At 25.7% G+C, this 13,816-nt stretch overlaps 2 protein-coding genes across 9 annotated transcripts; both read left to right on the top strand.

The window, feature by feature from the left end:
* The first annotated feature begins 2,912 nt into the window (after positions 1 to 2,912).
* Positions 2,913 to 6,649, top strand: LOC132917665 (WD repeat-containing protein 46). Its single transcript, XM_060978510.1, has 13 exons — positions 2,913 to 3,181; positions 3,365 to 3,465; positions 3,591 to 3,713; positions 3,776 to 3,904; positions 4,756 to 4,906; positions 4,986 to 5,121; positions 5,185 to 5,284; positions 5,351 to 5,507; positions 5,575 to 5,722; positions 5,814 to 5,908; positions 5,972 to 6,064; positions 6,171 to 6,278; positions 6,343 to 6,649. The coding sequence occupies exons 2-13, from the start codon at positions 3,365 to 3,367 to the stop codon at positions 6,460 to 6,462; spliced, it is 1,461 nt and encodes a 486-aa protein (XP_060834493.1). The 5' UTR covers positions 2,913 to 3,181; the 3' UTR covers positions 6,463 to 6,649.
* Positions 6,650 to 8,204: 1,555 nt separating this feature from the next.
* LOC132932336 (uncharacterized) lies at positions 8,205 to 13,627 on the top strand. 8 transcript variants are annotated; one of them, XM_060998654.1, is made up of 4 exons: positions 8,244 to 8,421; positions 8,483 to 8,524; positions 8,881 to 8,966; positions 11,852 to 13,627. In XM_060998654.1, the coding sequence occupies exon 4, from the start codon at positions 12,201 to 12,203 to the stop codon at positions 12,936 to 12,938; it is 738 nt and encodes a 245-aa protein (XP_060854637.1). In that variant the 5' UTR covers positions 8,244 to 8,421; positions 8,483 to 8,524; positions 8,881 to 8,966; positions 11,852 to 12,200; the 3' UTR covers positions 12,939 to 13,627. The 8 variants fall into 8 exon arrangements, 7 of the variants coding, with proteins under 7 accessions (XP_060854637.1, XP_060854632.1, XP_060854638.1 ...); XM_060998649.1 differs by having other exon boundaries at positions 8,483 to 8,594; XM_060998652.1 differs by having other exon boundaries at positions 8,245 to 8,397; positions 8,483 to 8,594.
* Positions 13,628 to 13,816: the final 189 nt, after the last annotated feature.

The raw sequence follows: 13,816 nt of genomic DNA, 5'->3' as shown, positions 1-13,816 counted from the left end.
ACTTCATAAAGCTGTTTTTTGAACACCTCTAACGAATAAGATTAGAGCGTTCTTTGTGAGAATTAAACAAAAATCCCATACATACAACCTGCAAAGGGTATTTTTTGTTCGAATTAACTAATTCCATTTTAAATGTAAATTTGTTTGTAAACTGCGAAATAAAATAAAATTCGAAAGCAAACGTATAAACGCATAATCTTACGATGTAATCCAACAAAATAATTTGCTTAAAAAAATAACGTGGGACGCAATTCAGAAGAAATTTTTACCACGGTAAATAATGGAGTGACAACTAATTGTCACTCCAAAATCTTAATGAAATATTTATTGATAATTATAATTAATAAGTGAAATTCTGATAATTTATAAATGTACCCAGAGCATTATACTATATACTCATTGCAGCAACTCAAAATGTCAGTACCTAATCTATCAATTAACATTTAACACTAGCTTATAAGTTACAATAATACAGTCCAATTTTTAAAGAATTTAAAAAAAAAAATTCTCAAAATAAATAGTCAATTATAGAATTATTTCATGCTCGCCTAGTTTTTATAAATAAAGTCAACTAGGTGACATAAATATCACCTAATTTATTAGTTTAAAAATGCACTGTATATAATAATCAAATTTAAATTCGTATCATTAAAGTCTTCTTAGTACTTACTAGTTACTATTATTAATTTATACAAAACACTTTATAAACATTCTAATAAAGGAAAGATGTTGAAGAAAATATTTATGCCCCCCCCAAAAAAAAAGAAAAAAAAACTAAGTAAACTAACATAGGTTAAGATTACTTGAATAAAAAAATTGTGGGCTAATATCAAAAATTAAATATTTAACAATTGAAAACAGGAATTGCAAGATATTCAAATAAAATATTTAGAACTTAACTTAAAGATAAAGTCCTTGAAATAGAAGAGAAATTATTAATGAATAGTATAGACCCGAAAAAGTATACAAACCGGCCCATGACCATTTTATAAAAATAAGAAATTTTTATAGGTATAAATAAAAATAAAAATTTTATTTTAATAAGCTTTTAAAAATTACAAAACATCTTACAATTTTTTTAATCATCATTGAAAACAATGAAAACACGACATTCAGTATCAATTTTGCGCTTTTTATTTTAAGACGTTTAAATAATTAAAATGTAATTATTATTTTTTTTTTTTGCAAACAAGAAATGTGAACCTGCAGTTTCTAATGATAAAAACAAACTAGCGACTAGCGTGGAAATATTCAGTAGGCACTTTAAACACACATTTCACATGATTAGTCATAAATTCGATAAGTGAATAACAATAATATTATAATATGTATTGTATAATTTATCAAAATTAACAAAATAAAACCGTAAATTATATACGGCCCGCAGTATAAATATAAATTTCAATTGTGGCTTGCAAGCAGAAAAAAGTTGGGCATGCACCAAATGGCAGCCCGCGAACAAATTTTATCCGGCCTATACAGACAAAGAACAAATATAATAAATATTACAACATTATAATATGTGTTATTGTTGTAAATTATTAATTTTGTTAAATATTATTGGTTTTTAAATAATGTAAAAATGTACTTAGAATTTTGATGGCCCGCGAAAAATTTTCAGACTCCTAATGTGGCCCTTCAAAAATATTAATTGATGACTCCTGTCTCCAAGTATAGACAATATATAGACATACGACATACCTATAAGAATATTCAGCATCTTCTTTAACTAATAAAGAACAAGATACAGAAACTATCAACTATGAGTATGAGTCTTAGTAAAAAAATACTTATATCTATACAAATCAATGATAATTTATTTGGCCAGTATAGCCTTAGGGGCTAAGGCATTCAAATGTAAGGACCCATGGTGATCTAAAATTAAAAACAGTTAACGAATTTTTCAAAAAAGCTACTATCAATTATACCTATAGCGTTTTCTCGCTGGACAAAGTATAGACTATAAATTTAATTTTATATATTAAATATGCACTATCTATTTAAATTATTATATATTATATATACATGATATATATTAAATTAAATTAGTTAAGCCGTATTTAGATTTGGTGGTGCCATAGGCGCAACTAGGGAAGATCTTTGTTGAGCTTAGCCCACTCTGCAATTTTGTCTGTAGCTCACCCAGTTTTATATGTTATTAATACTAGCGGTGTAGGGGCAGAGCCCCCACGTGTAGCTAATATCAATTTAGTCTACCCAGAAATAGAGCTCTAGTTGCGCCTATGGTGGTGCCTTCATACAATGACAGTATCTGACCCACCTTCTAATAAAAAAAAAAAAAAAATTGGGGAATTCAATTAGGATAAAAAACCATTTCGAAGTATAAACTATATAATTGTATAGTAAATTATCTATAATACTGAATACTGATAAAATGCTGCAAGAATATAGCATAAAAATTATAAGTTGACAACTTGTTATTCAGTAATTATAATTTTTTTTTATACTTAAGAATTTTAATTTCATGCAATAAATTCTAAAACTTTAAAAGAAATTAGAAGACAACTATACAATGGCATTACAGTCTGTACTTACATTATAGTATTCTACTTAATAATACTTATGTAGTTTTAAAATTAAATTTGATTAATTAAGCGCTCCTGACTCGTGCCATTTTACATGCACTATGTCACTATGAGCAATATGTTATACTATACATTATACATATTTATAATTATAATCCAATAATTGCGATAATAAACGAAAAAACAAAAATTTAAATTTATCATAATTAAATTTGGCGGTCAATGATAATATGGTATTTTATTTATTTTACTGATACTAGTATCTATATCCGTGTTTTTAAGTCAAATATAATATTTTTCTTCCATGATATGGATATTAATTGTATCAATGATAAATAATAGCTGATAATTATTTGAGATTACACTACGGATTCACCATGCGGCATTCTGTAACATATAAGAGCACGGTCTTAGACTGTGTATAAGAGTAACGAGTAACTGTCGACTGTTGTCTCTTACTACCACGATTTAACATAACTTAAGCTGTGTTTACTACTTTACTACTCATATTGTTTATTCCTCTACTCAGTCTACTCCTATTTAGAAATGTATTTACATCCGATGTGTTAATGGCCCTTTCTTTTAATTAATTATCTATGTGATTTTTAACAATAGAATTCAGTTCAATTTTTAAGGTAAGACTAAAGTATAGCCAGTATAGGCTTAGATAACTATTTAGTTTAGGATCAAATAAAATGTTTCAAAAATAAATTTATTTTCCAAAAACAATAATCATTCAGATTATTTTGTGTATAATTTTTTATTTATTTTTAGCATTTTAATTATTTTAGGTAATTAATTATTTAACTTTTTTTTAGATGGGGAAAGTTCACCAAAATCGAATAATCAATGAAACCAAAAACAAATTAGCAGCTAAAATATCAGAAGCAGCAAATGTATTGTTACCTGAAAATTCTGGGTATTACACTTCATAATTATTTATACATTTGAACATTTTATCATTAATTGTTTCTGTTTTGATTTGATTAAATCAATTCAACATACCTAATTATTATAAATTAAATTATTGGTTATTCTTTAAAGTTATATCATTGCTGAACCTGGAGAGAAAACAACAAAAATTACTCAAACACAGCTATCAAATTCAGTCGATGTGACTAGTGCTAAAAAACATTTTGATTTACAACTTGATTTTGGTCCGTACGAGTAAGTTTATAGTATGCCTTTGAATATATAAATATAAAATTAAAATGTATTTATTGTTTTAGTATTGACTACTCATTAAATGGTCGGCAGTTATTAATTGGAGGACGAAAAGGCCATGTTGCTGCTATGGATTGGATTACAAAACATTTGATGTGTGAAATAAATGTTATGGAAGAAGTATATGATGTCAAGTAAGCCAATAGTAACTGTAAACATTTTTAAAAAACTATTTTAAATTATCACTGATAAGAAAATGCCTTACCTTTCATGTGTTTTACTAATGTATAACATATACATTTTGTTTTCTTAGTTTTAATATTAGAACTTATAACCTATTATAAAATTTAGATGTAAGAATATTATCTTAAGCATGTTTGGTGAGTTGTAAAGTACAGTGGAACCTCGATTATCCGTGGTAATGGTGGGGAGGGGGTCATACAGATAAATGAAAACCACGGTTAATCAAGACTTTTTATAATAATGAAATTTTGAAAATTTTTATTTAATTATTGTTATAAATACATACAATTTTATAATAAAGCAATTTGAAGGTGATTCGATAAATAAAATAATCGATGTACCATATTGCTTATCTTCATATTGTTATCGTCAAAAAATGTCATTAATACGTTTGTCGATATTGTGTATTATCTAATATAAAATGTTTGATTATAACTAAATTTAATATATCTACAGTCCATACTTATTTTTAAATTTTCAGAAGAGTGAGCATGATTAATCGAGGTTCTACTGTAGTAATGTAATATTTTGCTAGCTATAACTTAAAAATAAATTAAAATATCAATAAAAGTCTATGAGATGTTCTAGATAATATTTTTACCTTTAAATTTAATAATAAAAAAATAGACTGTAATATTAAAGCTAATAACATGAAATGGATGGATTTTTCTGAATTCAAATATGCTTTATCCTACATAAGTAAGACAGAAACAACAATTATGTGTGAGCTAAGGACATTCATCAAAATAATATTATTATCATAACTCATAAGTAACCACATGTCTTAATTATTTATTAACAGATGGCTTCACAATGAAAATCTTTTTTCGGTTGCACAAAAAAAGTGGGTTTATATATATGACAATCAAGGTGTAGAAGTACATTGCTTGAAGAATTTAAACAATGTTCTACACCAGGAATTTCTTCCATATCATTTTCTTTTAAGTACTGCTGTAAGTTTTACATTACTTTGCACAATAACTATTTAATATTATTATCATAATAGATTTAATTTCCATTTATATTTTATAGAGTGAAGAAGGATTTTTATCCTGGTTAGATGTATCAATGGGAAAAATAATAACACAATTTAATGCGAAAATGGGTCGATTGAGCCTCATGACTCAAAATCCAAATAATGCATTGATCTGTTTAGGACATACAAAAGGTCATTATTAACTTTTTTTTAACTGAATATCATTAAATAATACCTAACCTTGTTTAATTTTAGGTGTTGTGTCAATGTGGAGTCCTAATCTTCGGGAACCTGTCGCTAAAATACTTTGTCATGGAAACATGATTACATCACTTGCTATAAATTCTAACGGAATGTAAAAATAGCCTGATTATATTTCACTACAGTTATTTATAGTTTGAAATTAATTTTATCGATATAGGTATATGGCTACATCTGGAATGGATAGGAGTATTAAAGTTTGGGATATACGCAGATTAAAAGGACCATTACAAGATTACAAAGTTAGGACTAGTCCAAGAAGTATGGTATTCAGTCAAACTGGATGTTTAGCAGTAGCTATCAATAATGTTGTTGATGTAAGTATGATACTCTTTTAACTGTTTTGACATTCATAATAATTGAATTGATAAACTTATAATCTAGGTATATGAAGAATGTTGTTCTAAAACTATACAGCACGCTTATCTCAGACATAATATCGCTAGAACAATAAATAATTTAGCTTTTTGTCCATTTGAAGATGTCCTTGGAGCCGGACATGATAATGGTTTTTCAAGCTTATTAGTACCAGGTTAGAATTATTTATAAGGATTAAATAGCGACCATGCTTATTGAACACGTAACTAAGTGTATATTATTAATTTTTAACAATTAATTATAAGGATCTGGTGAACCTAATTTTGATGCATTGGAGAGGAATCCATTCCAAACAAAGAAGCAGCGTAAAGAAGCTGAAGTGAAAATGCTTTTAGAAAAGGTAGAGTTGTAACTTAAATTCTTCATTTTCAATTTTGTTAAAATTATATTACTTTTACTTTAGATCCCAGCTGAAATGATAACATTAGAATCTACTGTAGATGAAGTTGACATAGATACGTTCCAGACTAAACTAACAGCTAGGAATTCACTACAAGTAAGTAAAACTATTAACTATTAGAGTAAAAGTTATAATTTGTTGTAAATCAAAACTCAATATTTCATATCAACATGATTTACTTATTAATTTTATATTTATATAGACTGTAAAACCATTAAAAGTAAATATCAAAGTAAGGAATAAAATCAAGAAAAAAACCCTAGCTAACCCTTCAAAAATAAAAGAAAAAATATTAGAAGAAAAAACAAAGGTAATATTTAATTTTGGTTCACGGATTTAGATTTTTATTAAAACAAGATTATTTTTTTTCTCAGGAATTTGTTAGAGCACTAAATGCACGGCCTAAAGATGAGATAGATGATGGAAAATCAACATTGTCAAAACGTTTTGGTGTATTGGATAGATTTCAAAACAAAAGAAATAAGAAGAAATAATTATTGTTTTAACTGTTCTTATTTTTAAATTTTGCAATCATATTTTGTTAATTTTTTTTTTCATTTTTACAAACAAAAAATAATATAGGTTATGCTTTTGCATTTTTTAAGAGCATTCTAGTATTTAACTCAAAGAAAAATAAAAATAAAAGTAAAAAGAAGAATAAAGAAATTCATATATCAAGAACTCTGAATAATTGTCATCTTAATTTCTTGTTCTTGTATCTCTTTTCTTTATAGTTCTTCCTATACTTTGACTATAGGTAAATTATAAAAACTATGTAATCTTTTGCTAAATATGTTGAACTTCTTTCTCCATATCTCGCTATTAATGGTTATCAATAGTCCTACGTTGTATGCTATCTTTTTCTAACAATGTTGACCCTTAGACCTATCTTTTTGTTATCACTATCAGCCCATTTATTTATGTCTGGTGTGTGCCAAGGGTGATAGATTACAACAATCCAGTCTGACGTCTGTACTACATTTTATTCTTGTTTCAAAACTTTAGTGTCCAAATGTTATTTATAAAACCCCTCTTAAATTAGTATTATTATTTAGTAATTTAAAGAAAGATTTGTTTATGCTAAAATGATTTGCAGTTGCAGTTAATCTTTTTTTCGATAATAGCACCACACCTTATTTTTATTTTGGCCTGTAGATTCTTCAAAATTTTTTAAAATAATATAAATAAAACATCCATTATATTGCTTAAAAATATTCTGCCTTCAATAATTGTTACAACTTACAAATAGTCTAATGTACTAGAATAAAAATTAATCTCGATTCAGATTTTAAAGAATGAAACTTTTAGTTTAGGTAATAATAACAATAGTAAAATATACTGGTGTAGATTAAGTATCCAAAGATTCCAAAGTATTTTTGAAAGAAACAAAATATTTTTTTATAGAAAACTACTAGAGTGCCAGCTAAATCCTGACTCCCAAATTATTAATTTTTTTGGTGGTTCACATACGACATTTAATGTGGGTAATGTGGGTAAAACGCTGTTCAAAATACAACAATCAAATTAATAAATTTGTTTTGTCGCGTACAAGAATGTACTCAATTTGTACTAGCAAGTAGCTATCTAGAACCATAGAACTTCACCGCACATGAATATATGAATACGATTGAGTCGATTGACAAGTGACCACTGAGATAGATTGACGTTACCCCCTCACCACCGAAGGGCAAAACATTTCATTTTTACATATGATGGACTTGTAATTATGACTATTTTCGTTTATAATTCCTAATTTATATTTATTTCAATTATTTTCTTAATTCTTTAACAAATTGAAGGTACCTAGTCATGATTAAACATATTACATACTATTTTTCGTAGGACAGTACTTTTTTTTATGCATGTCCTAGTGTCCTTAACAATAGTGTTAAGTACATACAATTGTACTATTTTTTGAAAATATTATAGGCTAATACATGTTTATGATTTTTGTAATTTGGTATTCATTTTAATTTTATGGTTCAAGCTAATGCAATCTAATATGGATGACAGCATAGTTAATTTAATTTGTTATCTGTTAATATGTTTCCTACATATTAACAAAGTTTTGTATTTATTTATTCCACTTTTACACATGGTATTTTTACCAAAAAAAACATAATTTTTTTTAAAATTTTTATATCTGGTCACCATACGTATAATAGATTATAATATGTCCCCTTGGGTCAGAAGAAAAGATGCATAGAAGCTTAGAGTATAATATCAGCTGTTACAAATTCGATATGCTGATTATACGTCTCCTCCATATTGGACGCGGAGAACCTTACTGGAGATTGGAGAAGTTTCTACTTGTAGCACTTGTGTATTTACTATTTACTATTTATTTATTTTTTTGTTGTGTATACAAAATACAAATTATACAAAATATATTAGATAATAATAATAATAATAAACATACGATTCGTATGGTATGTCTCGAACAATAATTTATAGTAAGTTTATAGTTTATTGATATCAATGATATCTCAACAAATCAATTTGTGTTCGTTCCAGATTCCAAAGCGTCGTATTTTGTTCTCTACTATCTACTATCTGGTGAGTTGACGAGTGCAATTTTTCATTCTATTCATCATTGAATTTGTCCAACAAAAAAAAAAAATAACAGGTACAATAATATTTTATAATTAGCATATTATAACTGTGTAACTTACTTGCCATGTGTTTTTTTTTTCGAAATACAAATCGCGATCAATTGTCTATTTTTGTTCTAAAATATTGGTCATAAACTTACAAAATTAAACCATTTAATCTCTTTACTATAAATTAAATTATAACCAATATTTTGATATGCTAAAATATTAGTATATCAAAACAATAGTTTTGCACTGATAAATGTGCTACTTTAGTGTCGGCAATATTATAATTTATAATAGAATTTTAAACAATTTTAGGTACAATAATCCGCGAGAGATCTGTCAATCTGTGTTGCATGATACCATGACCTACTGATTTGACCAGCAATCATAAACTTTTATAAGTATATTCATAATTCTTTTTTTTTCCTATTCTGCATATATATTAATTAGTAATTACTATTATTTACACCCATTGGGGTGCTATATAATTTTTAGACCTGACTATCTGACACAAACTATACCATTTGATCACCAACCCATAGCCTTTTAATCTAAATTTTTTTTTACTTAATCGTATAAATATTAACTAAATCCATTGTCTGGTAGTCACCTGCCCTTTTATGTACCATTACTTACACCTACTCTTACATGATGACTCAACAGATTGAGACATATTAAAAAAAAAAAGGCATTTTTATTTCCTGTTGACCTGCATTCATTGTTATTCAGGTATTGAAATTGAAAAAAATGTTTTTATTTTGTCAGAGTAATAAGTCACGATACTAATTTTTTATTAATCAGTGAGTAGGTTAACTGGAATACAATTTGAAGACACAGTTTGAATTATGGTGTCAGTATTCAATTAAGTTTCATATTAAAACACCTGAGTAGTTTTACAAGTCAATTCACAGCTTTTATTTGTACCTATGTCATTGAGTAAGTTCTAGTTTGTTATATTTTATGGGACATTAGTACTACAGTGGATTCCGCCTAATGTATTCAGGTTTTATGACTAAACGGCTTAATGTGGGCAAACAGGGTTGGTTCCAACGTGCCCACATAAGCGGAATCCATTGTAATACAAAAAGTTATAATTTAAATACTATAGAATTGTATTCTGGGTTATTTTGTCTACCACAATTCTTAAACAAAAACGTATAAAAGTATTCGTATTATATTTTTGATATGTAATTAACATTTAGTTTTATTTATCTTATGATTTTTTTATGTTTATTAGGTATTTATAAAGTAAAAATAATTTATTAAAAAAAATATTTGGATTGTAAATTGTATATCACGATGATACAAATTACAACGCAGTAATGTAAATTAATAGATTGACAATTTTATTTAACCAACTGGCAACAGTATATTATCAAGTTATATTGTAGGTTAGGTTTTAATTACTAAAATTAATCATAGTTATAATTTTGTGGACCCAACCACTGAAACACAGATTCATGAAACAAATTAATATCTTTGAAGATCGGAAAAGTGGCGAAACAAAAAGTAGAGAAATATAGTTTGACATTATCTAGATTTACTGAATTTTTTAGCAATAAAACTTAATAAACAATCCATTTTCAAAAATCATTATAGATATTAACCTAATCTAATATATTTTCCTCTATAAACAAATTATTAATTTTGAATTTTGATTTTAATTATGGACATATTTATTTTTTTAAATTTTAAGGTACCTATTTTATATAATTATAAGTTATAATAAATTATTTTTACTTCTTAAATACCTAATACCTAATAAATATAAAATAATAGCTATATAACCTAACTTATTCCAATAAAAAATCACCAAGTATAATATAGAATGATATTTTGATGTATTAAGTGTATTGCTTTGTGAACTTCTTCAATTGAGATGGGCGATCTCCCTATTTCGGGTTATATCTAGGTATATATTCGAACATGATTCAAGCTATAACTTTTTTGATATCTTTAAGAAAAAATTTTGAAATTGGGAGAAATTATAGAGTAGTTTATAAGTCTATATAAGCTACAAACATACTGACATAGTGACATTGCTTTGGATTGCGCTCAAAAAATTTGATTTTGCTAAAAACATTGACTAAACTCTTCATTAATCTCATTGACTCGACAATATTGTAGTTGTCTTGCTTTGCATGTACACTGACCAATATTTTGAAGCTTTACTGATGGCATTTTTTCCAAATAAATAAATCACAAACTGAATGATAACATAGCAAAATATCATTGACTAATGACTAAGCTACTGTCATGAAATAAATTTGTGTAATTCAGCTTAGTAACTCAACAATTGTTTTTGTTGATTTGTATGTCACCTTGATATATGGACGAGCGAAAAAAGTACTTAATTATTATATTTTATGTAACAAATAAGCAATTTTTCAGGTGGATTATCCAAAAAAAAATTTTCATACAAACCTTGTTCTGATATTTACTACAAACATAAAACAAAAAATCAGCCAAATCTGTTGAACCGTTCTTAAGTGATGATCTCTCATGCATGAAGCAATTGATTTTTATATTTATGAATATATAACTAAAGGTTAATTAAATTTCAAAAACATGATATGTTTACCTATATACTTTTTTATTTAAAAACTATGGTAGTCGAGATAACTTGTTTGTTTAATACCTAAAATAGTCATGATTACCCCTCAATTATCAGTATTAGAGTGATATGATGATGGTTTTGTACAGAAGTATTTAAAATTTAATTTTTAGTTTGGATTGAGAAGTCGGAAAAGGCAAAGTATAATGTTGACTTTTTTTCTTTTGTTTATGGTGGAGGCCACAGCCCACAAGTTAGACATTCGTCTAGTATAATTAGATAATACCTAGATATTTTATTTTGTTGTGGAGACAGGATTTACATTGTTTATTCATTATTATTACTTTTTTTTTTAAGGGGCATAAAAAAAGCTTTAACTTGTCATGTATATGTACATACATACTTTCATTTTATTTTATTGTAATTATTGAATTACTTTAGTTAATAAAGAATTATTATTATGACGACCATGATAAAAGCTCTCATTTAACTAGAAAGATCCCAGTACAAAACTTTTATTTTTATTAGTCCAAGGCAATTGTATCAATGAATTGCTGGGCTTGATGTATCATAAAATGTCTGGATAATTTAGTGGTCATGTAAGATATATCAAATTCAAAAGATAATTAATTTTTCAAACAATTTTATATATAAATAAATATAATATAAATTTGTTCAAAAACGATTTTATTTAATTCAATATACTAGTTTAATTTAATATTTTATTTCAAGGTTTCCGTTACAAACTAAACAATTACTGAAATGCTGGATAACTGCAATGGAATATAGAAGAATGCTCAATAAGCAAAAAAAAAAGTTGTAACAAATTTAAAACTTCATCAATATGAAATTCCATTAAGATATGGATTTAAAGGCAATATAAAACAACACTATTCGAGTTTTTGAGGATATTGTAACTTAACCTAACCCGGTTATTTAAAATTAAATTATTAATTACTTATATATTCTAATATAGTATTTGAAATTATTCTACAGTCTATCAAAAAAATATAGATATATGAGAAAATTTTAATTTTGATTGTATAGTAAGACATTTTAAGTAGCAATAAAATTGTTCAAAATGTTAACTGATAATCATAATTTTAATAATTTAGCTAAAATTAATGTTGTAGAATATGTAGATTTAGTAAGCTCTGATGATAGTGCCGATGATATGGAGTTGGACATAACTAAATTGAATACTAATTATACCCAGAGTAATAACTCAGCAACTCAAAATTTGACTAATAATTTATCAATTAATGCTTATAATAACCAAATTGAAATGCATACTCTATCAAAACCTACTTTTATTAATTTAGAGAAGACAATTAAAACACATCCCAATAAAGGAAAGATGTTAAAGAGAGCGTTATTTCCAAATAAGAAAACTAATACAACACCAGCTCTTTGGATCAGCACCAATTACAATCAAGGTAGAACTAGAGGAGCCAGATACATAATAAATAGTAAATGTGTAAGAAAGTTAAAATCACTCGAACATAGAAATAGTAAATTAACATTAAAAATTAAACAATTGACGATTCAAAAACAGGAATTGCAAGATATTCAAATAAAATATTTAGAACTTAAAGAAAAAGTCCTTGAAACGGAAGAGAAATTATTAATAAAAGGTATTGATACATCAGAATATTCAGCATTTTCTTTAGCTAATGAAGATCATGATATATCAACAACCAACGATACTAAATGTGATGTATTATTAGAGCCCAAATTAGAAAGAGAAAATCAAATACCTGATAATAATATTTTTACCCGCGGACGCACTATTACTCTAGAACCACGAAATATAAATTAAAATAACTTCTCATAGTATTAAATAAAACCTTAAAATTCATCATAAAGAAGCATACATTCTGTAACTTATAATCATTTTTTGAAAGATACTTAAATATTTTTATCATATCTTTAAGTACTTATTTTGATTTATAAAGAATAATACTTAAATAATAAAAATAAATAATATAAGTAACTAATTTAATATTTTTTTATGTGAGTACAAAATCAATAACTACTTTTAAAAACCATTAATGGCAGTTGTATGTTTGATTAAATTGTCTTGTTATTAAGACTTCAGTTAAAATATAATGGTAAAAATAAATTAAAGAACACATATTTTTATATTTATTATATATTTTTTTTATTTTTTATTAAACTTACATTTGTATAACTTATTTCTTATTCTAAGATATATATTAATTATGAATACAAAAACAACTAACTTTTAATTTATTAATAAATACTACTGTTTACTATTATAGTTAATGTTAATAATTATATATGTTTATTATAATGTATTATGATATAAGATGAGTAAGGTAATACAAAATATAGATTTTAGAAAAGACTAATATGTATAAGCATTATTTGAGGAAATTATAAATGTTTTGAATATTTATTGTTATATGTTTTTTTTATGTATAAACTTTTTCTTATGATATAAATAAGTTATCCATTTATTATTTAATAAATTAGTAAGACGATGTACATCAAGTTTTGAGTTTTTTGGTAAATCTATTAATTTAATAAATTCTGGCATTAGTACCTATACTATTAATTTATATTTTTTTGGTTATTAATATTTAATAAATGTTTTAAAATTATGGACAGATAACCCAATGTTAAAGAATTACAATAAATCGTACAATCACAAATATGATCAATAAAATATTTAAA

This window comes from Rhopalosiphum padi, chromosome 1 (assembly GCF_020882245.1).
Source record: "Rhopalosiphum padi isolate XX-2018 chromosome 1, ASM2088224v1, whole genome shotgun sequence".
NCBI classification, from domain to species: Eukaryota; Metazoa; Arthropoda; class Insecta; order Hemiptera; family Aphididae; genus Rhopalosiphum; species Rhopalosiphum padi.
This window is presented reverse-complemented; position numbering and strand designations above follow the sequence as displayed.